General features: G+C 34.8%; 1 protein-coding gene and 1 non-coding gene across 7 annotated transcripts; both read left to right on the forward strand.

Annotated features, from left to right (window-relative positions):
* Positions 1-7,057: 7,057 nt before the first annotated feature.
* LOC107809510 (conserved oligomeric Golgi complex subunit 3) lies at positions 7,058-26,583 on the forward strand. 6 transcript variants are annotated; one of them, XR_001653423.2, is made up of 26 exons: positions 7,058-7,243; positions 7,446-7,588; positions 8,457-8,540; positions 8,620-8,727; positions 10,421-10,465; positions 10,600-10,674; positions 10,795-10,890; positions 11,406-11,483; positions 12,409-12,494; positions 12,743-12,809; positions 12,974-13,036; positions 13,130-13,231; positions 13,359-13,463; positions 13,624-13,716; positions 14,599-14,687; positions 16,630-16,849; positions 18,643-18,729; positions 19,547-19,663; positions 19,748-19,780; positions 19,910-19,996; positions 20,071-20,133; positions 22,524-22,640; positions 23,168-23,260; positions 25,157-25,272; positions 25,486-25,586; positions 26,190-26,583. XR_001653423.2 is itself a non-coding variant. In XM_016634155.2 (26 exons), the coding sequence occupies exons 2-26, from the start codon at positions 7,508-7,510 to the stop codon at positions 26,320-26,322; spliced, it is 2,346 nt and encodes a 781-aa protein (XP_016489641.2). In that variant the 5' UTR covers positions 7,058-7,243; positions 7,446-7,507; the 3' UTR covers positions 26,323-26,583. The 6 variants fall into 6 exon arrangements, 4 of the variants coding, with proteins under 4 accessions (XP_016489641.2, XP_016489643.2, XP_016489642.2 ...); XM_016634155.2 differs by having other exon boundaries at positions 25,150-25,272; XM_016634157.2 differs by having other exon boundaries at positions 7,090-7,243; positions 8,626-8,727; positions 25,150-25,272.
* On the forward strand, positions 22,693-22,883 carry LOC142173061 (U2 spliceosomal RNA). The gene has a single exon (XR_012702495.1). It is a non-coding gene; the product is annotated as a U2 spliceosomal RNA (small nuclear RNA).
* Positions 26,584-26,873: the final 290 nt, after the last annotated feature.

The following is a 26,873-nucleotide window of genomic DNA, read 5'->3' on the forward strand; positions in this document are numbered from 1 at the left end:
CCATTTATATATTATGGATTGGTCTGCAGCCGCAGTGATATAGCGCTTCGACTGAAGGAGCCCCTCCGGAGTCTGTACACCCCTAGTGAGCGCATGCACCTATTGATTGTGAGTATTGAGGGCTGAGAGCCGAGTGATTGAGTTGTTGAGATAGTTGAGTGACAGTTGCTCTGTGAGGTTGTACTTGCCTTCATTTGTTGTTGCACTTAGTTGCTATCTGTTAGTGTTGTGAAATTTCTCAATGATTTTTATATCCGATGTACTCGAACTTGAAACTGTATAAAACCAATTTGACTTAAATTTTCGGATTGAAAGCATGCCTATTCTTTACTAAAATTACTGAACTGAATTGTACTTGTATAAATCATTACTTATCTGTTCCTTATTTATTTCTGTAACTTACTGAGATAGAAGTACTCACGTTACTCCCTGCACCTTGTGTGTAGATCCAAGTGTGGTCGGTCAAGGAGGACATTGAGCTCATGCGTGGTCGATTACCGGAGATTTACGAGGTAGCTGCCGACGTTCGCAGTCCTTGTTCTCCTTCTTTACTATCTTTCTTTTCTATATTGACATTTACACGCTGTCACACCTCCTTTTTACCTACACCCCGTAAAGGGTGTATAAGGGAGTTTTTCCACTTTAAGTGACATTATTCGAAATGGAATTATTTATTTAATTCTAGAGTCGCCACTTGGAATATTTTAATTGGTGTCCCAAGTCACCGGTTTATTTTAAATCCCAAATCGAGGAAATTTCGACTTTTCTTTTGAAGTCTGTGAACCAGAAATTCTAGATAAGGAATTCTGTTAATCCGGGAGAAGGTGTTAGGCATTCCCAGGTTCCGTGGTTCTAGCACGGTCGCTCAGCAATTTATACTTGGCTTACTAAATTGTCTAATTACTTATTTTCAAACCTATGTGCATCTACCCCCTTAACCGCTTTTATTTGCTCAATTACTATTAATTATGGAATTATCTTTACAAAAACGAGTCACGCATACGTGTACTCATTTCATTTGGCGCGTCAAAAATCGTATCACGCGTACGTATCCACAATTAATCACGTCTTATTATTAATAAGATTGTTTTACCCGAAGTTGCGCGAACGCATACCTTGGTTTTAATTTCTGGAATCATAACTATATCACGCGAATGTTTACACAACCACGATAATTTATTAAGTCACCTTCATTGCAAAATAAAGAAAATAAAGGGGTGCGGCAGCCAAGCTAATGCCAAAAACAATATAACACGCTACTATCACTTTCAATTTTTGTCACTTTCTTGCTCTCTTGATCCTTTTTTTTTAAATACAACATGATCAACTTGCATTTTTATTTAAAAGAGAGCAGTGGAGTATTACAGGCATATACGTACCTATCTGCAGCAAAATCCAACCAAATTACCAATTCAAGGCCTAACACATAGGAATCCATCTAACAAATGTCAATGGCCGAATAAAGGCCACAATAGAGCTGATGAAGTTCAAAAGCGACCATGAAAGAAGCAGCAGCCAAAACAGAGTATCCTTAAACCCAACTACACCGTGAGAGTCCCAGAAAAGTACTTCAAATGACAGAAAATGAAATCCCTATAGACAATCATCTTAATCCATTTTTGAAAGCTCTTGTTTTCACCTTTTTCTTTTAACTTTTGAACTTCGAATTTGTTTTCGATCCTTCTTTGTGCTTGTTTGTTCTTCAAATGTGTGCGTCAATGGACCAGGAAGGTCCGAATGAGAGGTGAGAAAGCGGGTGTGAGAAGAAGAGGGAATGGAGAAGAAGAAGGGAAGAGCTGCGTTGATTTTTTGCTAGAGGAGAATCTGTTCTCTTTGATTTTGAGAACCAGAAGAAGATGTCATAAAGGGGAGGGGAAGGCGTTGGCTTTTCCTTGCTAAAGGGGAAGGGTCTGTTTCTGGTTCAGCAAGAGATGTGGAAGAAGAATGAGGGAAGATGGCGCTGGCTTAAAGGAGCGGGTCTCATTTAGGTCTCTGCGGCTCTCCTTTTTTGTGTAGGCTAGCTCTATTTTAGATGTTAGGTACTATATATAGGGTAGAGATTAGGTTAGGGGTATGAGCCTAGGAATTATGGGCTAGAGAATTGGGCCAAAGACTAAAAAAATGGACTATAGGATTTATAAAGACGGGATAAACCAACCTAAAATTAATTCATCCTTCTAAAATTATGTACAATTATAATATAAAAATATAAAACTAATTATAATTAATTGAACTAAACTATAAAACATAAAACTATTTTTTGTGTTTTCAAGATTATATAAAAATAAAGATAAGGTACTATTTTTTTTATTTTTTTTTATTTAAGTTTATGAAAGATACGTAAACTAAAATATTTTTTGTAATTTTTATTTTTATGACGTAAATAAAGTAAAGAAGTCAAAAATAGTTGAAATAGCTATATTAGACCTAAATTAAATATTTACGTGCTAAGATATGGAAAATCTTGGGGAGGGTCAAAAATCACATGTCTACACACGCAGATTATTGTAAACATTGTCTTTTAGATTGAAGGTCTAGTTGCTCATGACTTGGTGACACCCTGTTATTTGGGGCTATCTTTCCGCATTGTATTTTGAGTTTAACTCCTATTATATAAAAACTCTGTATGAAAAAGCTTTTGGTTTATTTTTATGAAATATCAGAGTATTTTGTTGCCTAGTATCATCTATAGGTGTCATCACGACAGGTTAGAGTTTTGGGTCGTGACAATTACCTTTGCTTGAGCTAGTACTAGTAGAGTGAATGATTTTCCTATTGAAAATTATATTGTTGCTTGATATGTGTAATTTTTTTGATGAAAAATATTAATTGTGCTCATATGTTTATAGAATAAGGGTAATTGTTTTTATTGTTAATGTTGTTTTTACTAGTATAAATTTATTTTCTTTCTATACAAGAAGGTCTACTTATCTTATTGAATTGGCAAAATACATAAGTTACCCCCTAAACTATGCACCAAATTTCTATTACACACTTTCTGAGCACGAAAATTATCTTACACACTCAACTTTTTCAGAGTGTGTCTAATACACACCTCTTTTTTCTTGACCAGTTTAGAAAAATATGTGTAATGTCACGCACCAATAGGATGATGACACGCGTCATTATTATTTATTTATTTTTAAAAAATATTTAAAATTACTTTTATACCCCCAATTTAAAGAATCCTCTAACATCTCCATCTTCTTTTGCCTTCCGCCACCGTTGACACCACCGGAAAAAGCCATTATCGTCGCTTCTTAACCTTCACGCAAATTCAGTTTTTATAACAAACCCAAGACCAAGAATGGAAGAGATGAAACTAAAATTGTAACTCCTCTATTCCGCATTTTCTTTCTCCATTTTCAGGTCTCGTAACACAACCAAACAAAGCAAATCAAAGTCAGATTTTCGTTTTCATAAATTAAACAACTTCACTGCGAATAAAATCTCAAATCTTTCTTTATATGACGAAATTGAGTTGGGAATTTTATAATTTCAGTCGTTCTCATGAAATACAAAAAAATATTATGTAAAGATTAGATGTTTATATTGGTTTTAATGATTGAAAAGGAAGCACGAAAAGTTTGGAAGCGCAATTTAAAGAAAAATTACAGTACCTTTATTAAATTCTTTAACATGAGTTTTAGTGGGTTTTGTAAATTGCAGAGGAAGAACTAAACAGGAGGGGAGTTTGGGGAAGAACGGAGGGGGGGGGGGTTGTCCTGGTAGGTCGACCGATATAAAAGGGTAGCTTGACAGCTTTTTGAATTTGATAAAAATGGAAATAAGGAAAATATTACTACTAAAATATGGATTTCAAAAGATCTTTACAAATTTTACGTGCTCGTTTTTTCTTGTTAAGCACGCGCGAGCCACGTAACAAAAGAGGTGTGTATTAGACACACTCTTAAAAGGTTGAATGTGTAAGACAATTTTCGTGTTCAAAAAATATGTAATAGGAATTTGGTGCATAGTTTAGGGGGTAACTTATGTATTTTGCCTATTGAATTTTTTGTTACTTGTCTTGTCGATAAAAAATATGTAATTTATCTGTATAATATATTAAAACCTATTAAATTGAACCGACTCACCACATAATAGATCTATGAACCAAATAAAATCAGATACAAGCTCCTATCATACCCCATGTATGGCTAGTGCGACATGTGCTAGTAAATCTTAAAATTTTGGATTCCCTTTTGTACTAGTCTATATTATATTAAAAGGAGAATAGTATGTATTTATATTATATTAAAAGGAGAGTAGTATGCATTGTGGTTAAGCCAAGTGGCAAGTTAAAATGAAGCCACTTGGCAATTTTAGGACAACATTAATAATTAGAAATTATAAATAGAAACATAATCAATGGAAGTAGTTTAATGAATTTTATACATAATCTAAATATATCTTAGACAAATCTAATATATATTGATCAACTCATAGATTTTCTTCTATCAACTCATATATATATATATATATATATATATATATTGATCAGCTCATAGATTTTCTTCTATATTAGCTAGAAATATGGAGGTAAAAAATTAATTAAAAAAACTATAATAGAAAAAAATAAAAAATATAGAGATATGTAAATTGAGATAACCTATGACTATTTATATTTTGGAGTAAGTTAAAATATAAATAAAACTAAAATTTACTTAAGATATTAAAGATTTATTGAGTTTAAAAATTTAATAAATTTAAGCAGCAAAATAAGATTTTATTAAAGTATACAAATTATTTATACGGTAAGAAAAAAACTAAAGAATCAGTAAAAAGATATTTTAATAACAATAATAATGAACTCATATTAATATTTATAAATCGGACAAACAATTACCTTATACGTAAATATTACTACAACATTTAGATATAATGTGTTCAAACAATTAAGAAAATACTTTTGTATGATTAATATTTGAATTGAGTACAATTAGTTTAAGTTTGAAAGCATAACATAATTTTTTGAAAATGCGGTCCAATTTAGAAAATAGAATGATAAAAAAATATTTGAATTTGAGATGAGAAAGTTATTTAATTTTTATCTATATTATATTAGAATGAGTGTGATATAAATATATATTAAATTCAATCAAGATAATAAAAATTCACATGACAATGTAATAATATTAGGAATTGAATAATATAATATCAAAAATAAAGACTAAATAGAGAAAAAAATAAAAATTCATATTTTTTATCATAGAGAAAAGGGGTAAAACTAATTTAAATTTGAGATAAGAAAGTCTTTTATATTGTGATAAGAAAAGCCATAATATGGGTAAGTTCACGTAACTCAAGTTTAATAGACAAAATCAAAAACTAAAAATATTGAATAATAAAAATAAATTAGAGATAATGTGAGGATATTTATAAATCATGAGTTTAGAAAATAAAATAAAGTAAATATATAACACATAAGAATATTATTAAAATTTAAATAATTTAAAATTTTCAAGCAATATTTTTAAATCAAAATAAATATTTATTTTATGATTAAAAAATTATATATTTATCTATATTATATTAAAGAATAGTAGTTGATAATGATATTAAATAAAGTTACAAGTTAATGAAAAGCCACATAAAACATAGTAAGACTATATATCAGATTAAAAAATAGCAAAATTACGTTAAATTACTATTCGAAATGAAAGGAAAAAACTATTTGAATGTGAGATTAGAGTTCTTAAAACTATGATGAGAATACTCAAACTATGGATAATACCACAAAATTGAAGTCTTATTTATGAAAAATAAAATAAAAAATTTAAAATAAAAAATAAATTTCTATATAGGCAATTTTACTAATAAAAATTAAAAATTAAATTTGTATCTTAAAACTAAAAGAGAAAGAAAATTTATATAAGTAAATAATATGACAGTGAAAATATTGCTACAATATTCAGATATAATGTGTTCATAATAATTATAAAATATTTTTTTGTGATTAAAATAAAATTTTAATATAGGTAATTTTACTAATAAAAATTAAAAATTAAATTTGCATCTTAAAGCTAAAAAGAAAGAAAATTTAACTGCAGCTAATACAAAAATAATTATAAGAGAACTCAATACATTTGGAACATAATAATCAAATAAATTAATTCAAAGTTACAATTTAAAATAAAATATGATATTATTTTGGTTATAGGTGAAATAGTAATATAAAAACTAATTAAAATATTGTAGTAGAGAAGAGAGTGAATAAAAAATAGAGGTAGTGTGAGGATACTTATACTTTAAATTAAATAAATTAAATAATTAAAATATTACTTATAAATATTACTTATAAATTTAAATGATTAAACAATTTCGAATAAGAGGTTACAAACATAAAAATATACCAAATTTCAAGAATAAAATATTTATATTTATTAAGAACTATTAAAGGATAATAAGCAAGACATTAATTTAATTATTAAGCTAATAAAAACTTATATGATAGTATAATAATATTAATTAATAAATAATACAATAACTATAAGAAAAGAACAAAACAAAAAAAAGAATTTGCATAAAAATGATGTGATAAATAAGACATATTTGACTTTCAGTCTTTGAGATAAAAACAAAGTGATAGTAAGAATTTTGTTAAAATAATATTATTTAATGTGCTCAAACAAGACTGATCACAACATGAAATGTTTAGTATACTTTAATATTGAAATGAAATGCAAGTACTACAACTAAGGATTATGCTAATACAAATATATATAAAAAAATAAGTTGTCCACACTACGAGATTTGAACAATAATTTCATATCATTCTTTATAATTAATATCTAATGTTATATAATTTTTATCTCAGAGGTTTATATTTTAAGGTTATTCGCACATGATTCAAACAACCTACATCACAATTTGATATGATTTTTGCTCGGGCATCGCGCGGGTACTAATACTAGTAAATTTAAAGTGTAAATCTAATTTTTGCATACTATTATTTATATTTAGTTTACGTATTAAAATTCTTGTAATTGAAATAAATTTTAAAATAAAATATAAAAACAGTAGTTAAAGAAAACCTGTGTAAATGATTACTACTTGTAAAACAAAAAGTAGTATTTCCCCCTCTCTTACGACGATTAGAAATTAGAATAATTAATCTTTCTATGGGAAGTTTTTGGAAGTGCAGCCATATGGAAGAGTGAAGACGATCATATCCCAGATCTCCCAGTCTTCAACTTCGACAAGTACGCTGAGAACTCGAAGTTGGTTCCACTGAATCCCTACGGTAACCACCATAATCATCTGTTTTCTTGATTGTTCTTGAAAATGGTAGCAACAATGGAGGGCGGGTTTTTCGGCTAGTGCTGGACCGCTGGTGTGTGCATTGGGGTTTTTCTAGAGAGCTTGCATTGTTAGTTTGATTGGTTTAATTTGATCGGCTTTTCTCTAATCCCTATTTTTATTCAATTCTGCTTCGTGTTGAACAGTTGTAACGTACAGAAAATCACTCATTTCTGCTGAGCCAAAAGAAGAGAGTGTCGATAAACCCATGGCGATGGCGTCAAGGCCCGGTGTTCCTAAGTCGGAAGCTATTTCCAAAGGCTACAATTTCGCTTCTACTTGGGAGCAGGTTCCCCCCCTCTCTTTCCCATTTTGTACAATTCTTATATTTTAGGTCTAATTCTCTGGAACATCAATCAACGCTCCAGATCTATGTGAACGCTTTACCAAATTTTCAGTTCTCTCATAGATCTGTGACTGTATGACAAATTTGAAGCGCATTTCAATCTTCTCACTCCCCAAATAAAAGAAGAATAATGAAGTGCTGTTTGGTGTAATGCTGAGTGTCACTGACATCGATGTGTTACTGGACTTATTGGATTCCTTACAGCTTTAGAAAATACCTTCCAGCAAATCTTTGTGTAAATCAAGTCCTCTTATTTGAAGAGGGATGGACCTAGTGCATTAGATATGCTTTCGTACAAACCCAATAGTTTTAGTTCAGACCCTGTAAATGTGCTAAAAGATCCACTAAATTAGTATTAAAAATTGATTTCGGACCCAATAACTCAAATGGCTTGTGCTAGAATTCTGAACTCGAACCCATAATGTTCAAATCGTGGATCTGCCTCTGCCACTTAACTATCTTTTCATGTTTGTTCTCATTCTAATGTTGCACTGCTTCTCTTTTTTCTCGTATTACCACTGGCCAGCTAGCTGTTTCCTTATCTGGTGACTCTTTAGTTTTAGCTTATTCTTGGAATTTCTAATGGAAAATCACTATATTAGTAATCACCTCCATCTTGGATTTGAATCGTTTGAGTTTGCGGCCCTCACCATGTCAATATACATTGTTTTTACTGAATTTCCTCCCATTTGTATGTGCTACATGTGTGTGTTTGTCTACTGAATTTTTTTGCTTTTTGTTAACTAATCCAGCATTAGTGGCTCTCTTGATGTTATATCTTCAACGACTCTAGCTAATTTTCTTCTTACAGAATGCTCCATTAACAGAGCAACAACAAGCAGCCATACAAGCACTTTCCCATGCAGTTGCCGAGAGACCTTTCCCGCCCAATTTGGTGAATTTTTCCTTCTTGGTTGATTTGAAAGTATCATCTATCTCAAATTAAGTTACCTGATATTTTTTTTTATTTCTAGTCCCAGGATCAAGTTTCTGGACAGGATAATAATCTCTCTGTCTCAACAAAGCTCAGTTCTCTGGAAGATTCAGGGGCCATTGAAGCAGTCCTAGTGAATACAAATCAGGTCAGTTACAAAAAAAGAGCAAAGAACTTTTAAAATGTTTAGTTGGCACGTCCATTATTTCTTACCTCTGCTATTTCCAGGTTGTAGATCTTAATATTCCATATTTTAAATATGGGATCGTGAATGATTTTTTCCCATATAAAAAAGGGTGCACGATCAGCTAAATATTGGAAAGGAATTAGAACTATCACATCTTGTAACCATAATAAGCTGTCTATATGTGTGTTTAGAGCAACAAGTGCTAAAATATAGAGTTGATCTTTGTGTAAGACTAGAAGTTGTAGTGTCTTGTGCTTGGCAACATATCAGTCACACATAACTGCTAAACCAATGAGCTGGAACAGAATGCATAATAATTGCTTGCTAAACAGCTCCATTTTTTGGCTTACTTAAAGAATATGCCTCTCATTTTGGTCCTGATGATTGTAATTAACTGGAGAGGAAACACCTTATGCCAAGCAAAAAATAACTAAAACTTGCATTTAGTGAGAATTGACAGTGGTACTCAATGTCTTCTGGGTTAGAAATACCTTGATTGCAAGTGATGTATTCAGATATTGGTCTGAAATGACCATGTGTCTATTTATGGCCTTGGCCCTGCCTGCCTGAGTGGAGCAGTATTTAAATCTATATATCAGAAAGACATGCAAAAAGGAATTTGTTTTTAGAACTCTCCATATTTGAACTTTAGTGTTGGCCTTCACCTTTCCATGCAACAGAGGAGGTTTTCGGCTCTTAATTTGCATGCATATGAAATGATAGAGATAGCACTATATGAAATGATAGAGATAGCACTAGAAGTTCTTTCCCTTTTTCATTTTATTTTGTAGGTTCTCTATCTTTTGTTAAGGAGATTTTTCCATTGTTAATGAATTTAATTACCTTTTCACAAAAAAAATAAAATTTCTGTATCGAGGACATCCAATTATATATACATACAACAACAACAAACCCACTGTAATCCCACAAGTGTGGTTACGCAGACCTTACCCCTACCTTGTGAAGGTAGAGAGGCTGTTTCTAATTATATATACATACAGTTAACTAAAATAAGAGGCTATTTCTCTAGTTTACAAAATCATTTTCCACCCCTTTCAAAAGCCCTCCTACTTCTCTCCTTCCAAGGAACCACATGAAAACTAATGGAGCTACATCCCATGCCGCCCACATCTTCTTCTCTTTATTGTAAAGCCCTAGCTAGTCATATGAGGAAAGTCTCGTTTCCCTTATGTAGCTTTTTCCTTTTCCCGCGCCTTTTCCTGTTCAGCAGAATTAAAGTTCTCCATGGATCTTGGTATCGTCCCCTTTGCGTCAAAAATGTTAAAAGTTAGAACGGCGCAACTTTGAGACTATGGGCAGTGTAGTAAGAAGTAATTAACATCCTCAGCCTCCATTTCATACTTGTAGTACTTTCTGTGTATATTCAGGCCTCTCTGTTGAAGAATTTGCTGTGTTGGTATTGCTCATATGTCACTGTCTAGCTGAAGCAAGCCACTTTATAAGGAGCTTTAGTTTTCCAAATTTGTCTCTGTGGCAACTTTGTGTTGCATTCATGTATAAGCTTGAATGATAAATATGCTTAGTTTAGCTTTGTAAATGATGATGGAAATAGCATCCTTGGTAATCCTGTTCTGTATTGCTACTTCAACTTGATATTTTATCTTTTCCCCCGATGTGCTGTTTTGTTGACCAGTTCTATAAATGGTTTGCGGATCTTGAAGCAGCCATGAAATCAGAGGTTAGTCTTTAGCTTGTTATATCTCTTCCACATCTTCCAAAAGCTACTTGTTGATGTGTGCCCAAAATTACATAAGCTTCCTCTTTTACACTTACTAATGAAAAAATTGTATATGCTTTCTTTCTCTTATGTAGACAGAAGAAAAATATCAGCATTATGTCAACACCTTAACAGAGCAGATTCTGACCTGCAATATTATACTTCACCAGGTATTCTGAGAAGAAAAGAATGCTCTTATACTCTTCTCTTAGGCCTTTCTGTTGATGCAGTTCATCTATTCTATGCTTGTTTTCGACATGCACTTGCCCTTAATAATGGCTCTCTCGCAGGTGGATCAAACACTTGACTTATTCAATGAGCTGCAGCTGCAGCATCAAGCAGTGGCAACAAAGACTAGAACTCTTCATGATGCGTGTGATAGACTGGTGTGTCAACCCATTTCTCTTAGCCTGTGTGGTTATCTTAGCAATAGATTGTACTTCACTGTATTACTCTTTTCAACATTTTGTAGAACGTAGGAACAATTTAATTGCATGATTAGAGGATACGCTTCTAAGTGATGGAGTTCATTGTAAAAAAGATATCGGTTTGCATCAGTCTATGATGCCGAAAGTCCTTACCTCCAATCTACTCTTTTGTTGGATTTTAGCCTGGTGTGTTTAATAGATGCCAAACATCTTCAATTGCCACCTAGCACCAAGTAATGCATTTTTTGTTTTTTCTAGCTCAAGCTGCTGTTTGGCATATAGCATTGTCTAGTTGTAATTCATGTCAATATTGTGTATTTGCGATGTCCATTGGTTTGCATTTTAAATTAGGAAGTCTCCCTGTCAGTGTCTAATATTAATGGCCATGTGGTGTAGAGGTAAAAAGGTAATAATTAACACAGGAAGCAAACATTGAATACTCTTGCTTGTGCAATTTGTTGTTTCTTTTGCAGCTTTTGGAGAAGCAGAAATTAATTGAGTTTGCGGAATCACTTCACAATAAGCTCAATTACTTCGATGAATTGGAGAATGTAAGGTCCGACTGCCATTTATATTGAAAATATTTCATTGATATCCCATGTTTTTTTGTACTGGTATCCACAGTGGTCTAGCTATGCCTATGCTGAACTGGGTATGGTTCTGCGTCAGCTTTATTTTTTGAATTGATTTTTTTTTTTTGAATTGAGTTCTGCGTCAGCTTTATTCTGAGTGAAGAATTCATGCTATCTGTATTTTTTATGCTTTGATACATTAGTGAGTTAATATACCAAACTGACTTGAACTATGGCAAAGCAGCTTTAAGAAACGAGAGCTTTCTCCGTAAAGAAATTCATTTTTTTTTCAATTAGATTTTGTTCCCCCACAGCCACTCACCGAAGTGCTTCAGTCTTTGTAACTTAAGCTTTGATTCAGGATGGTTTTCTTTCTCATGTTATAAATGAGTCATCCAAAGCTAGTCTATCTTGGCTGTGTCATTCTAGTGCTTTGGGATTATTCTGATATTTCTTACTTAGCAAGTTATTTATTTAAGGTGGTTTTTTAAATCTTGGCTCTTCTTCTATTGTACTGAAAGCCTTTAACAGCTCTTTTCTCTCCCATTTTTGTGTTTGGTGGTTTCTAAAGGAAAAACTTTTCACTTGTGATATTGAGAATGAGAGTTCCTTCTTTTAAATGCCCTTCAGAAATGGAATAGCTTTTTAACAAAAAAAAATGGAATAGCTTTTTCACCCTCCACTGTGGATATTCTCGATTTAATCACGACCATTAGCCTAAAAGTTTTCTAATGCTTTTTTGTTGAATTACATCCTATTTGAGCATTATATCAGCTTGATTTATCTTGTGCTCAATCTTGCTCTTCTTCTTCTTCTTGAACTCTAAAAATGTCACATATCCAGTTTTCTGTTACCCTTTTTTCTGCGTTAACTCCTCGTGGTTGTCTTGTACACCTGTTTGCAGGTTGCAACCGCTTTTTATTCTCCTAGTATGAGCGTTGGGAGTACAAATTTTCTTCCATTACTTAAGAGACTCGATGAGTGTATCTCGTAAGTGACATTGCATCTCATATTACTGCATTGAGATCTATGAATTCTACAAAACACAGTGATGATGTATAATCCATACTTTTCTTGGTTATTTGTGATGTTTATCATGTGAACAAGTAATGGGTTCACAGGTTTCTTCTAGGAAAGTAAATTCTTTTGTCAAGATTAAGTCCTGTTAAATTAAGCTGGGGTAAATCTTTGCATAAGAGCACAAATAACCTTTGTGTTTCTTTTGTACGTGACTGAAGATATGTTGAGAGTAACCCACAATATGCGGAGTGCAGCATTTATTTGGTCAAGTTTCGACAACTTCAGGTACTTAAAAGCATTGACATAAAAAATTTGTAATCTTCCAAATATGAAAATATATTTCTTTATAGAATGAGCATGGTTTATGAAATTCTGGGATATAAGAATTCTAACCCCATTGCGCTTTCTCTTTCTCTGTGTCTGTTTCTCCGTTTTGCTCTTGTAACCAGTCTCGAGCTCTGGGAATGATTCGCTCTCATGTTCTCTCAGTACTTAGAAGCACTTCTTCTCAGGTAAATCTGCTTTATGTTTCATTTTTATATGCAGAACGATCTTTGACTTGCAGATGAATGGTTGATTTTCCTGAGATATTTCCGTTTGATTAGGTTCAGGCTGCAATACGAAGCAGTGGTGGTAGCAAAACATCTTTGGCCGAGGGTATAGAGGCATCTATAATTTATGTACGCTTCAAGGCTGCAGCAAATGAGGTAACCTGGAACTTCTCGTTTCTTTTTAGTTTATAGAAAGTCTATTAATGGGCCGTATGAGGGTGAGTATCACAACAACTAGCTTTGCTGTGTAATCCATGAACCAAATGATCTTAGTTATCTGCAGCTCAAGCCTATCTTGGAGGAAATTGAAAGCAGAACACCTAGAAAAGAATATATTCAACTTCTTGAAGAATGCCACAAACTCTACTGTGAACAGCGCCTTTCATTGGTGAGTCATAAGCACCTTTGGGTTTTATAGCTACTCTTTTCTTACGTATCAGAATTTATATATATGTATATATATATATATATATATATATATATGAAAAATTCTTGGTCATTTTTTTCCTTCTCTCATTTTAGTACTCATTCTGATTCATTTAACCCAGATAAGAGGTATAGTGCAACAGCGGATCTCTGAATTTTCCAGGAAAGAAGCATTGCCGTCTTTGAGTAGATCGGGATGTGCATATTTAATGCAGGTACATTCGAATGACATCAGTTCTGTTCTTTAAAACATTTTGCACTGGAGAATGGTATGATAATTTTTGCCTTACTTTCATCTAGTAGGAAAAGCAAAAGGAGATTCTGGGACATCCTTTGATGACCTGTTCTTTTTATGGTGATGGTTTTTTTTTTTTTGGGGGGGGGGGGGGCATCAGAAGAAGTAGAAAAGGACACAATTGAAATTTGACCTGCTAGTCTTGATAGTCATATGTGCGATCCAAATTCATTTTTCTTTTTATTTGACAGGATGAATTCAAAGTAATTAGTTCTAAATTAGAGAGCCACGAATTAACTTTTCTTTTAAAAGTTTAGCTCATCTTAATGTGGAAGAATATTTCCTCTAATTGGATTTAGTATGAATGATGCTAAAAGTATAGCAACTTTGGTTTCTTTGAGGAAGGATCAGAACTTCTATATGTTTTCTAGTGAATCAAATCACTATTCCCAAAGTTATTATCAGAAGTTGATTCTAGAAAAGGTCTTGCTGAAGCTTATTAGGGTAAAAATTGATATATATATATATATAAAGTTTTGCCATTCTGTCTCTCTCACAGAAGTCTGTCTATCTTCACTTCAATCATCGTAGTTCAATCGATCAAGTACGGGAGAAATTAGCACTACTTGGTGAAATAGGTTCTTTTAGAATCAATTTCGAACCATCTGCTAGAGGTTCTAACAACCCAAACGATCCCACTACATCAGGACCCTTTCGACGTTGCACAAAAGCCATTACTTCACGTTCAGCTAGCACTAAAAATGCCATATCTATATCTATATCTATATCTTGGACATTTTAATATTAGTGTAAAAGTGAGATGAACAAGTCTCCATACTTTATCTTTGATATCTTAATGCAGGTGTGTCAGCTAGAGCATCAACTCTTCAATCACTTCTTCCCATCATCTTCAGAGGACATTTCAAGTTTGACTCCTCTTGTAGATCCTCTGTGAGTTGCCTAAGTTCTCTTGTGGGTTTCTTTCTGCATTTGGACCTGTTTGTGCTGCTTTCATTCCTTTCCAGCTTCTTTCTGATTTGCTTTTTCTTTTTCCTTCTTTTTCTCGTCTTGTTTGTGGTGGGCGGGGGGGAGGGGGGTTGGACCATCTATATTGCTGTCATGTGCTTATAAGCAAGAGAGCCAACATTGCAAAATGTTTATGCCTGTAAGGCTTTGTCAATTTGGTAACTTGTGCTGTTCTAAGACCTACCTAGGCCAGAGTTGCTATCAATGCATACAGGGCATAGCTTCTTGGTATCAAGTGGATGTAAATGTTTCCAGACACATTATTTGTGCGGTAATGAAAATCAGTGTTAACTATGAGGCTGCCCAATAGCTTAGTGATCGTCACTTTAGATCTTGCCGCAAGCACAAGATTAGTTCCTAGTTAGGAACTTGAAGCCTTCCATGGAATCTACGCTTATCTATTCCTTAGAAAGAGCTGTGACAGATTTCTCATCTGGTTTAGATTTGTAGGTTGCTTCAACTGCTTTTTTGTGTCCTTAAGTCTTCGTGATACATATGTGGAGGTCACATGTGAAAGTTATAGTTACTACAAGGAAAACCAGGTCCGTTAAATATAAGCCTTAACTCAAAAGGTGTGAAAACATTTGTTTAAGTGGAGAAAAGGTAGAGGGGCCCGGGATTTTCCACCGAGTTTCGAACTGTATGCCGGCTGGCCTTTGGAGATTTCTCGGTTAGGTGGGGAAGCAGTTTCCTGTACCTGGAAATTAAAATCATGTAGGTGGGTAAGGAAACCAAATTCTATCAATTACTACATGTGAATTACCTCTTTACTGAGATTTAAATTACTCTCCCGTGGGTGGATATGAGATATCCCTTAAACCTGCACCTTTCTTTTGGTTCATAAATTTTCCTTTTTCCTTCTCTGAATATTTTTACATTAACTTATATGTACATCCTTCCTGATTGTGGGGGCAGAGAGAAACAAAGCCATGCTCTTTTTAATCCATCGAAATTAGACCTAGATTTAATCTTCATCATTTTTTAAGTCTTTCTGGATAAGTTAATGTGATTAGATAATATCAATGGCAAAGAGTTACGGTTATTGATAATTAATCTAATGTCAGATTTTAAATCTTGGTAAGTTTAAGTAATGGAACATGTAATTCACTGTTATATAAAAAAGTAGTGGAACATGTTATGGGTTGCACTTGCTAACTTTACTTTTTTCTTTGCTCCCTTCTATTAACAAGAGATACACAATCAGATATCTCTGTCTCGTGCATTCTCAAGCTATATTTCTGTTTAACCAAGTGAAGAAGCACATCTTTCTTGGAACCTTAGGGATGGAGTTCTATGTGGAAATTCAACCTCCTCCCTAACCAGAAGCTTCTGATAAAATGATTTAACAGAAAATACCCCGTTATTTTCTGCCCCCCACTTCTATACGTCGTGGACTTCCATACGTCGTGGTTAGCTTATGGTGTTCCTTGTGTGTGAAGCAACTCAACTAGGTTTTGGAATTCTGCCACTTCCCAGTCCTGAAAGTTCCTTGTAAACCTCAAATCCCAAAAAACTTCTCCATTTTGTATCATCTGGACTTGTTGGACTGTCATTTCCTTTTGGCATGAAATTTTGAAAATGTTTGAGAATGCAAGTCTCAGGATATTGTCCCCAAGTCTCATGATATGAATCTTCTATGCATAGCATCTAAATTCACGTGCTCCTGAGCCTGACCCATCTCTTGGTTGGTCCAGTTACTACAGTTTAATGAAGTATTGACCCGAGGATTTCTAGTTATATTATTTATATGCCACTGAAGCTGCTAGAACTTGAGCTTTATTCTTTTGATCATTAAACTTGAGCTTTATGTGAACCTTTAAGGTTTACGATTACCTCCGATGTGAACCTTTGGGTCCTACTACTGCAGGTGCACTTTCCTTTATGATACATTGCGCCCTAAACTTATTCACGAAACAAACCTGGATGTTCTTTGTGAACTGGTTGATATCCTTAAAGTTGAAGTTCTCGGAGAACAACTGAGCAGACGGGGTGAATCATTGGCTGGGCTGCGTCCAACTCTGGACAGGATTCTAGCAGATGTCCATGAGCGATTAACTTTTCGTGCTCGCACCTATATCCGTGATGAGGTAACTATTCAAAGTATTGCTTGGGCATTGTATTTAAATGCTGTATGGCAGCTTATTTGTGTTACTTGGATACGGGATCATATTATGCTAAACTTTGCTGTTATAATTTTACCACTTACTTCAATCTCTTTCTTGTTTTTTCCTCTCGATTTCTCCACTTAACCAGCACCCTCATTGATAGATGGATAGTGGCAAAGTAAGTTACTGGATAAATTTGGCCGTTTTTTCCTGGTGCATAGATTTTGGTTAGAAGTGGAATATTTGTTCATACTCAAACATAAGCAGTTGTATCTCATGGTATAAACTGTTGTCCAATAGCTTTACTTTTCAATTTATTGCTCTCTTCTTTAGAATGCTAATGGTTAATGTTGTGTCTTACTACTTTTTCGTTTTTCATAGTGCCGGGTCTATTTAATGGCTATCGCTTTTGCTTTGCATCTATTTTCTGGTTTTCATGATGCTGTTATTTTTCCTATGGTATCTGTTGGTGGTACTGATTTTGTCTCTTTCCGTCTTCCTGAGCTGAGGGTCTTTCGGAAACAGCCTCTCTGCTCCGTCGGGGTAGGGGTAAGGTTGCGTACACACTACCCTCCCCAGACCCCACTAGTGGGATTTTACTGGGTCGTTGTTGTTGTTGTTATTTGCACTATCTTCCATCGATGTCATAAATAGTACCTTGGAACAAATTGACCATAAGTGAAAATAAGGGATTTTCTTGATTTGGGTAGATTCACGTTTCTAGGTCACTAATTCGGTCTATTTCTATATCATTTTTTATCTTGCTCTTCCAGAAAAGTAGTTTGTAATTACTGAAAATCTCAATCTGGGAGTAGTACAAAATCGAAGACGGAAGAAGATTAAACAAAAATAGTTGCAGGATTTTTGTAGGGGCGACAGTGCTGGAGCAACGGCGGTAGGATTGTATATTGTGGTTCTGTAAAAATAGTTTTAAAAAATTAAAATAAAAAGAAAAATGGGATTTTGAGCTTCTCAGTTTTTTGGCCATGTTAACTTTATGTGTTTGAGAGGCACATAATGACTGAAGTTGGAGTATCTAATAGGTACAAGTCTCGGTTGCGGTAGCTAAGTGAAAATAATGGGCAACTTTAAGGAACCATCTATGTATTCTGCCTTTATAAATAGACACCAAGGTTATGCGACCCCGGTACAAAGACATAAAACATTCTGTGTACAGTGAAATATGCAACCCAAAACCCCAAAGAAAAGAGAAGATCCCAGCGAAAGGCCTTGCAATTCTTTGTCATTACTCACTCATTACAAATTTGTGGAAAATGAGCCCTATCCATCGTTATGAGGAAACTTTGCGTGCTTTCCTTATTTTTGCTACTGTCGTATTTGATATTTGTTTGGAGTTTATTCGGTTCCCAGTCTAATCTTTTCTCCTTCTTCCTGCCATACTTTCATTTCTACTCTGTGCGTTGTTTTTATTGAATTAAATTATGCAAAGTGGTATGAGTTTCAAATGTTTTATCACGTTAGCTTGAGATGAGTTCAAACGGGAAACATGGTTAACAGCTGTCGCCAACTAGTTCGTACTGAAACAGTTGTGATACGAGTTTCAATAGATTTGAATGGAGATGGAAAACGTTTTTTATTAGGGGAATATGATAAGTAGGGATTGATAAGAGAAGGAGATTAGGCCATATAAGCTGGGATAACTGGACTAAGAAGTGCATATTTATGTTTGCTTTCTATGTGCTTGAACTTCTTCACAAGCAACCGCTGGTCTGCAAATAATGTGATCATGCCTTCTTTCCCCGCTTTGTTTTCAGATTGCAAACTACCTTCCTTCAGACGAGGATTTGGATTACCCAAAAAAGTTGGAGCAATCTGTGTCAGCAGAACTAAATTCACCATCTGTAAGTGCCAAGCTCTTTATCCTGTGACGGGTATTCAGTTGACTTCTGTAACCTATATCTTTAGAGGAAGTACGAGCTAGGATGGCCTTTATTTTTATCTTTATCCTTTTTTTCTTTGTAATTTTTTGGTGGAGAAGTTTGCATTCTTGTATGGAGGTTGTAGTTTGATATATTTTCCTATTACTATTCTTTAATCAATATCTTGCTTAACCGTTCTTGACCTGTGATTCTTGTTTTATGACGTTTATTGCACAGTACGAAGCAAAATATATTGAAGTTCCAAGGTGTGAAAATTGAAAATAAGTGGTCTCATGGAATTTGTAATTTAAGCTTATTTTCTTTATTATTTGTTTTCTGTATTTTAAGATGAGACTTTAGGATTTATGTTAGTATGGTGCTTTTTGTTGGTTATTTTGAATAGCTTGAGGGTCTGGGTTAGGAACCTTCTCAAAGATCTGGGCATTTCAACTATATGATTGTAACTATGCATCTTGATGTGATGAGAACAGGATTTTTATTTCTTGATTTTGAGTTGCTACTTTATATGAGGAGGCTTGACTCTTGGGAGTCCTAATACATGCATGTACTAAACTATTTTTGCCATCAACTTCTTGGCGTATATATATATATATATATATAAACGCTTTAGAATATGTTGATTTATGTAACTTGAAATTGTTTTTTGCAGATATTCTTTCGCTGTCTCTTTGCTGTTAAACATGCTTTTCTGCGATTTTGCACTATATTCTGTGTCTCTTTACTTTTTTGCTATTTTGCACCATATTCTCTGCTTCTCCTTATTTTATATTTGGTGCAGACTGAACAAAACCCAGATGTTTCCGGAACCTGGTATCCACCATTGGAGAAAACCATCTCATGTCTGTCAAAACTGTACTGTTCTCTAGAATCAGCTGTTTTCACTGGATTAGCCCAGGTAAGCAGTTACTTTTGCTACCACTACCCCTTCTAATTTTAGTTAGATGTTTCTGGATCCTTAATTCCTATTTTTCTTTCTCAGGAAGCTGTAGAGTTCTGCTCTTTATCCATCCAAGTAAGTTTCTTTTGTTGAAGTTCATGTGTTTGACTGTTCCGCTGATTATGCTGTTGAAATTTGTAATGCTGTATTCGTCATTTTTTGTCAATATGCTGTTGGTTATTGCTAAACTTTAAATTCCTTCAGAAAGCTAGCAAACTTATTGGCAAAAGATCGTCATCGATGGATGCGCAACTTTTCTTGATAAAGCATCTACTCATCCTTAGAGAGCAGGTTTCTCTTACTTGCTTTTGAAATTCCTAGTTCCTTGGCATAACTGCAGGTTTCTAACTTAAGATGCTTTCCAGATTGCCCCATTTGACATAGAATTTTCAGTCACACACAAGGAGCTTGATTTTTCGCATTTACTGGTGAGTATTGAGAATCTACTATTTCTGTTGGTATTCATTTCTTCAGGTTCCATCACTTCTCTGCTGCAAATGTATTTTTCTCTGATAATTACATTATCTTGAATGAAACAGACAATGCTATTAAATTGTTTTATTTTCTTATAAGGCAGAGTTTGCTCGTTCCACTATGCAATATTAGACTGAAGTCATCTCTTATGGAATTAAGAAGAAATGCAAAGTTGACTTCAGTGAATTACACTAACACATTTGATCTCCTTTTTCAAGTTTGGACCTATCATTATTTTCTTCACACTTGATTTAATTCTTTTGGCAACTCTGGGTGACACTGCTAGTGGACGAATGCTGCATCAGACACATTTGTGTACTAGAGTTAACTTTTCCTTTGATTGTCAGTAAACTTGAAGCATAAGTCTTTTCAGATCAAAAGTTTAGTTAATTTAGAGTCAAACTTACAGATTACTTCCTTCACAAATTTTGGCTGAGTCAGATGGTACAAATGCTCGAGTGACAAACTATCCCATGTATAAGATTCTGATCCTATCTAGGATCATGGGAAGACGGTGGTATACTTCTATGTATACCATGTCAGAGCTGTAGATGAATAGTTCTCAGGTACCACATATAGGGAAGATAAAATGGTAGTAGGATAAGGCCAGTCCCAAACAGAGGTGCCTTCAATCTCCCTGAAGATCCGGTAGTTGAGAAAAAGAATCTCTTCAGTCCAAATGACTCTAGCTTGAGTAAAGATCTTGCTCTGGTGTGCCAAAAGAGTTGTTCTGTCCTATACATAAGCAGGCATATTCTTGTCCAATAATATTCTCGTATTTCTTTCAAGCCAAATGCATCACAAAATCCCCGAACATTGATAGTCTCCACAAAGTTTTCTCTTGCTAGAATATACCAAAACCCAAAAGTTGATGCAAAGGACAAGCTTAGAATGCGGGACAACTGCTGCACCCAAGATGCTGAATGATCTCTCTTACAATTCTTTGCAAAAGAACAATGTGAAAGTAGCGGGAATTCAAGTGTATAAATTTTCCGCGAAGAAAATGGTCTTGAACTCATTGAACTTCCTGAATGAAGAAATTTGAAGACCGAAGCAGAGGGGATGCTCTTTCATAACCCCCATTATTGTGAAACTCATCAAGGGCTTCCATGAGTCCATGTTAAGGTATCCCAGTATGTCCGAGAATGGATCATTGTAGCCTAAGCAAATATTGTCTTATCCCTTGCCCCGGGGGCTTTGGTCTAGTGGAGAAGTGCAACAGGTGATATGGGTTAGGCGCACATCGCAGGTTCTAACCTTGCTGCAAACAAAGGACAAGCTTAGAATGCGGGACAACTGCTGCACCCAAGATGCTGAATGATCTCTCTTACAATTCTTTGCAAAAGAACAATGTGAAAGTAGCGGGAATTCAAGTGTATAAATTTTCCGCGAAGAAAATGGTCTTGAACTCATTGGACTTCCTGAATGAAGAAATTTGAAGACCGAAGCAGAGGGGATGCTCTTTCATAACCCCCATTATTGTGAAACTCATCAAGGGCTTCCATGAGTCCATGTTAAGGTATCCCAGTATGTCCGAGAATGGATCATTGTAGCCTAAGCAAATATTGTCTTATCCCTTGCCCCGGGGGCTTTGGTCTAGTGGAGAAGTGCAACAGGTGATATGGGTTAGGCGCACATCGCAGGTTCTAACCTTGCTGCAAACAAAGGACAAGCTTAGAATGCGGGACAACTGCTGCACCCAAGATGCTGAATGATCTCTCTTACAATTCTTTGCAAAAGAACAATGTGAAAGTAGCGGGAATTCAAGTGTATAAATTTTCCGCGAAGAAAATGGTCTTGAACTCATTGGACTTCCTGAATGAAGAAATTTGAAGACCGAAGCAGAGGGGATGCTCTTTCATAACCCCCATTATTGTGAAACTCATCAAGGGCTTCCATGAGACCATGTTAAGGTATCCCAGTATGTCCGAGAATGGATCATTGTAGCCTAAGCAAATATTGTCTTATCCCTTGCCCCGGGGGCTTTGGTCTAGTGGAGAAGTGCAACAGGTGATATGGGTTAGGCGCACATCGCAGGTTCTAACCTTGCTGCAAACAAAAGCCTGATATTTAAGTAGAGAAGGATAAAGGGGCAGGCCCATTAACCACCGAGCTTCAAACCCTACGTCACTGACCCTCAGGGATTTCTCGGGTATCAAAGAAATTAAGATTGTCTAATCTCCTTTCAAAGCCATTCACCGTCTTCTATTCTGCAATAGAATGGACCATCAGTTTAAGCCTTCAATTCTCATGCTACATGTGCACCAATCTGTTAGCTTTAGATTAATGTTTGACTGACGGTTAGATTCTGAAACTTTCTTGTATATTTGTTATAATTTTCCAGGAGCATCTCAGGCGGATTCTAAGGGGTCAGGCGTCAATCTTTGACTGGTCAAGATCAACTTCATTCGCTAGAAATTTATCTCCACGAGTATTGGAAAGTCAAATTGATGCCAAGAAGGTATATGCTCCAGTTAGTTTTCAGCAGTTTTCGCTTGAGTGACTTTTAGTATATACCTTTCTTGGCCTTTTGGCTAAGATCAAGTGGAGTATCTGTTCTTATCAGTTTAATATCTGATATGTGGGCCATCAGTTCACATGATGTAGCTCAATTTTTTGAGGAGGAGAGTCCTCTACGGTAGCTTGCTATCGGGTCACTCAAGTGTTGTATTGGTGCTGCAAAAACAAGAGTGACTTTTAGTATCGATGGAAATGGATTGTAGTTATTTTTCCCTCTCATCTCATTAAGAAGGATTAATCTTCATGCATTTAGTTTGACTCTTCTGTGTAAACAATTATTATCACCTTCTCTAGCCCTCTTTCTTTCCTATGAAACAATGGTTTCAACATTTACATGGAAAGATATGACATTATCAACCCTCATCCATGGAAAAAGTTGGGACAGGGTCAAATAAATGGCTATATAAATGATGAATTCAATTTTTTTAGAAGTTTAATTTATGGTAAAAAAAACTTCTTTAAATACAGGAACTGGAGAAAAGCCTGAAAGCTACATGTGAGGAGTTCATCATGTCAGTGACTAAGTTGGTCGTGGAACCATTGCTTTCTTTCGTGACAAAGGTTAGTTACGTTTTCCATTTACGTCTTTTTTTTTCTTTATTTGCAGAAGCAGTTTCCAACATTTTCAACTTTGCTCTTTCAATAATTAATGATTTCTGGCAGAATACATTTTCTTCTCCAGATAAAAGAACATTTTCTCCTTCCCACGTGTCTCTTTCGTTGTAAACGTAATCATTGCACTAGTTATAGATATTTAGTCGAGTTCTCATGATCTTTCAAGTGCTCAGAAGCTGCCTCCTCCTTGTATACTTTTAGCTTCTTTCATGCATTTCTATCTAATTTATGTACCTGCATCTTTTTGTGATTACTTTTGATGTAGAAACTTACCAGCTGTCAATACCTTTGAAACTAGAGTTTGAGACATATTACTTGTCTCTTTTTTGTTTTATAACTTCCATTTAAAACAGTTGTAGCTTTGTAGGATGTTTTATAAGAAAATGCAACACTTTGTCCAGTTAACTGCCTCCAGGCTGCTGGGGGTAGGACAGAGGGGTCAAACTTGGAAAGATTATGTGTCGTGGATGGACTGTCTCTCTCCATGTTCTTTTTACCTTCCTAATAGCTAATACAGAGGAGAAAAGTGTAATTTTACTAATATCAGTCCCAATTGCATGCCCTAACTGCAACAACTACTATGCCTTATAGCCCGTTTGGCCAAGCTGCAAAAATCAGCTTATTTTGAGAAGTACTTTTTTTCAAAAGTGCTTTTCTTTGGTGAGAAGCAGTTTGTGTTTGGCTAATTAGCTTGAAAAGCACTTCTGAGCAGCAATAGGTGTTTGGCCAAGCTTTAAAAAAGTGCTTTTAAGTGTATTTTTCTCAAAAGTGCTTCTCAAAAAAGTGCTTTTGGAGAGAAGCTACTTTTTTCTGCTTCTCCAAAACTGCTTATGCTTCTCCTCAAAAGCACTTTTTTTCATTCCAAAAGCTTGGCCAAACACCTCAATTTTTGGCCAAAAGTGCTTTTGGCAAAAAAAAAAGCACTTTTGGCCAAAAAGAAGCTTGGCCAAACAAGCTATTAGTCCCAAGCAAGTCGGGGTCGGCTATGTGAATCCCCACTGACTATGTTATTCCATTTAAACTCATTTCATGCCGATATTATGCACACAGAAATAAAAAGTATTAGAAGTTATGTATATTTTTTTTTTCTTTTTGTGTTTGCTACGTACCAGCCTTGAACTCTTGGCCTAATGGTATGGAGAAAACTCCCTCAACCGCTATGACAAAGTTTGGCCAGTAAGTTATGTATATTTTTGAAACGTAAAGGGAATCTCTAAATGCCCTAACTGCCTATGAGCAAAATTTATTTGAAAAGTATCAAACTAGTGGAAATTTGATTACTTTGAATTAGTGTTGTTTGTGATTACATCTCGCTTTCTCCAGAAAGAAAAGAAGATTTATGATTATCTGGAGAAGTTTAAGAATTGTTTGTAAATGGGAAGAATTGCATCAAAAGATAAAAGCCTTCAAATCTGGTTGAATTTTTTCAAAGTGCTATCTTGAATTGAACTTCTAACCCTACAAACATGATGAATGTGTTAAATGATATAAAGTCGATGGTCCAAAATGTGTAGTGAGAAGAGTTCCTACTTCCTACTTGTCTCTAAAACCTAAGAAAGATGCTTGAGCTCATTTCATACGGTCAGATGAGCACATTGAAGCAATTCTTGAAAACTTGCATGATTGGGTCTTTCTAAAAATGGGTAGGATCAGAAATAGTAGGACCCATATTCAGAGATTTGAACCGGTCGTGAACCAAAGCGGTTAGTGTCAAAATCTGATATATTTACGACCTAGCAGATTTGTTCATTTCCCTTTTTCTGGTCGCAAAGATACTGTTCATTTCCTTATGAATCTTCTTAAGATTTTAACTATTCGGTATGAAATGTCTGAAGGTTACAGCTGTTAAAGTTGCATTATCTGGTAGTCAAAATCAAAAACCGGTGTCTGGGATTGCAAAGCCACTCAAGGATCATGCTTTTGCTTCACCAGGGAAGATTGCTGAGCTTCTTCAGAAGGTAAACAGATAGACTTTTGCTGTATCTTTTGTTGAATTAAAGAAAAGTCATTGACACTGTTTTACACAAGTGCCTGAATCAACCAACATAACCAAACAAGTCAACTTCCTACTGATATTTTTAATCAGCAAACATCATGCCTGTTGATTTTTGTTATTCAATCAGATTTCCCCTCTTTTTCAATAAACATGCTGATCCATTTATTTGACACAGGTCAGCACAGCAATAAATGAAGATTTGCCTAGGATATTGGCCAAAATGAAGCTCTATCTGCAGAATTCATCAACACGTGCCATACTTTTCAAACCCATTAAGTAAGATCTCTTGTGCAGTTACATCTATAACAAAACTTGTTTAATCCGCTAACCTTGTAAATCTTGACACTTTAGTGGAAATCGAATTGAGAGTGTCTGCATTCATTTTTGCTTCCCCTTTTTCAGTTGGGTTGAACTTTCTTTCTCTTCTTCCAATCCTGTCCCCTCTTTGTGTGTGTATGTGTTCTCTGAGTAGGGTTTAAGTTTGCAAAATCAGATTGATAAATTCATGCTTTCCGACATGAAAAAAAGCAATTCTCCTTTCTGATGTTCATTCCCAGAATGAGCTTGTTGCTGAAAACTTCTTCCCTAAAGAGAGACAACTTGTTGAAATTCCAGTCTATGGTTTCCTTTTCAATATGTATTTTATGGTCACAAAAAAGTACAGCCTGTGCACAGAAGCTTTAGCGGAAAATGATGGCTTTCTACAAGAAATATCCAATTATTACAGAATTATAAAAACAAACACGCATTAATTTAAATTCTGAGAATAAGGTCATATGCATTGTATTGCAAAAATGTAATAATATGCATTTTCTTATTTTGTACTTTGTATCATCGAAAGGATTCTGAACCCCTAAATCCTTTTTCATATCTGTGCAGGACTAATATATTGGAAGCACACGTTCAAGTGCTATCCCTTCTGAAAAAAGAATATACACCAGAGGATAGACAAGACCTTGTCAAGATGGTCTCGCTACAGGATTTGGAAGCTCAATTAGATAAGCTTCTATAGTGAGCTTCCGTTCTAGAGACTTATCATTTACTGATTATCATGAAACTTCTACATGATGAGCTTCCCAAAGCATTGCTTTCTTCAGCTCCGACTTCTATGATACCAGACTTTTATCATTGTAGAGGTTCAGGATTTTGGCAAACTTTTTGGCATGCTGGTAGTCCAATTCATATACATTGATTATACGGTGATTATAGGTGTTACATGTATAGCTTGATTTTAAAGAACAACTTAAAAAGCTGGCTTTGAGATTTGTCATTATCAGAATTTCCCATTGATCCCCCCTCTGGTTGTGACGGAACTTCCTGCATCACCGTTTGTCAGGATTCAAATTCCACGAAGTTGTGAGGGCATTTAATTCAACCCGTTAGGTAAGCTCAATTAAGAAGTACAACGTTGGTGTGAAGAAAATAAAGAAAATACATCAGCTTGTACAAAATGGTAGCTTGTAATTGGAACGTTGGTACATCTTCAATGTTAGCTTTCTACCAACAGTTCGACTCCAAAATCTATATGGAATGTGCAGAAGTGTAGTATAAGTACATTCGACC

The sequence above is a fragment of the Nicotiana tabacum genome, chromosome 18 (genome assembly GCF_000715075.1).
Source record: "Nicotiana tabacum cultivar K326 chromosome 18, ASM71507v2, whole genome shotgun sequence".
Classification (NCBI taxonomy): domain Eukaryota; kingdom Viridiplantae; phylum Streptophyta; class Magnoliopsida; order Solanales; family Solanaceae; genus Nicotiana; species Nicotiana tabacum.

What these genes read in the sequence shown, in the direction of transcription:
- LOC107809510 (XM_016634155.2), top strand. Translation starts at nt 7,508, where the DNA reads ATGGCGATGGCGTCAAGGCCCGGTGTTCCTAAGTCGGAAGCTATTTCC. An exon ending in AAGCAGCCATGAAATCAGAG is followed by an intron (nt 10,466 to 10,599) that starts GTTAGTCTTTAG and finishes TCTCTTATGTAG; the next exon opens with ACAGAAGAAAAATATCAGCA. An exon ending in GATGTGCATATTTAATGCAG is followed by an intron (nt 13,717 to 14,598) that starts GTACATTCGAAT and finishes ATCTTAATGCAG; the next exon opens with GTGTGTCAGCTAGAGCATCA.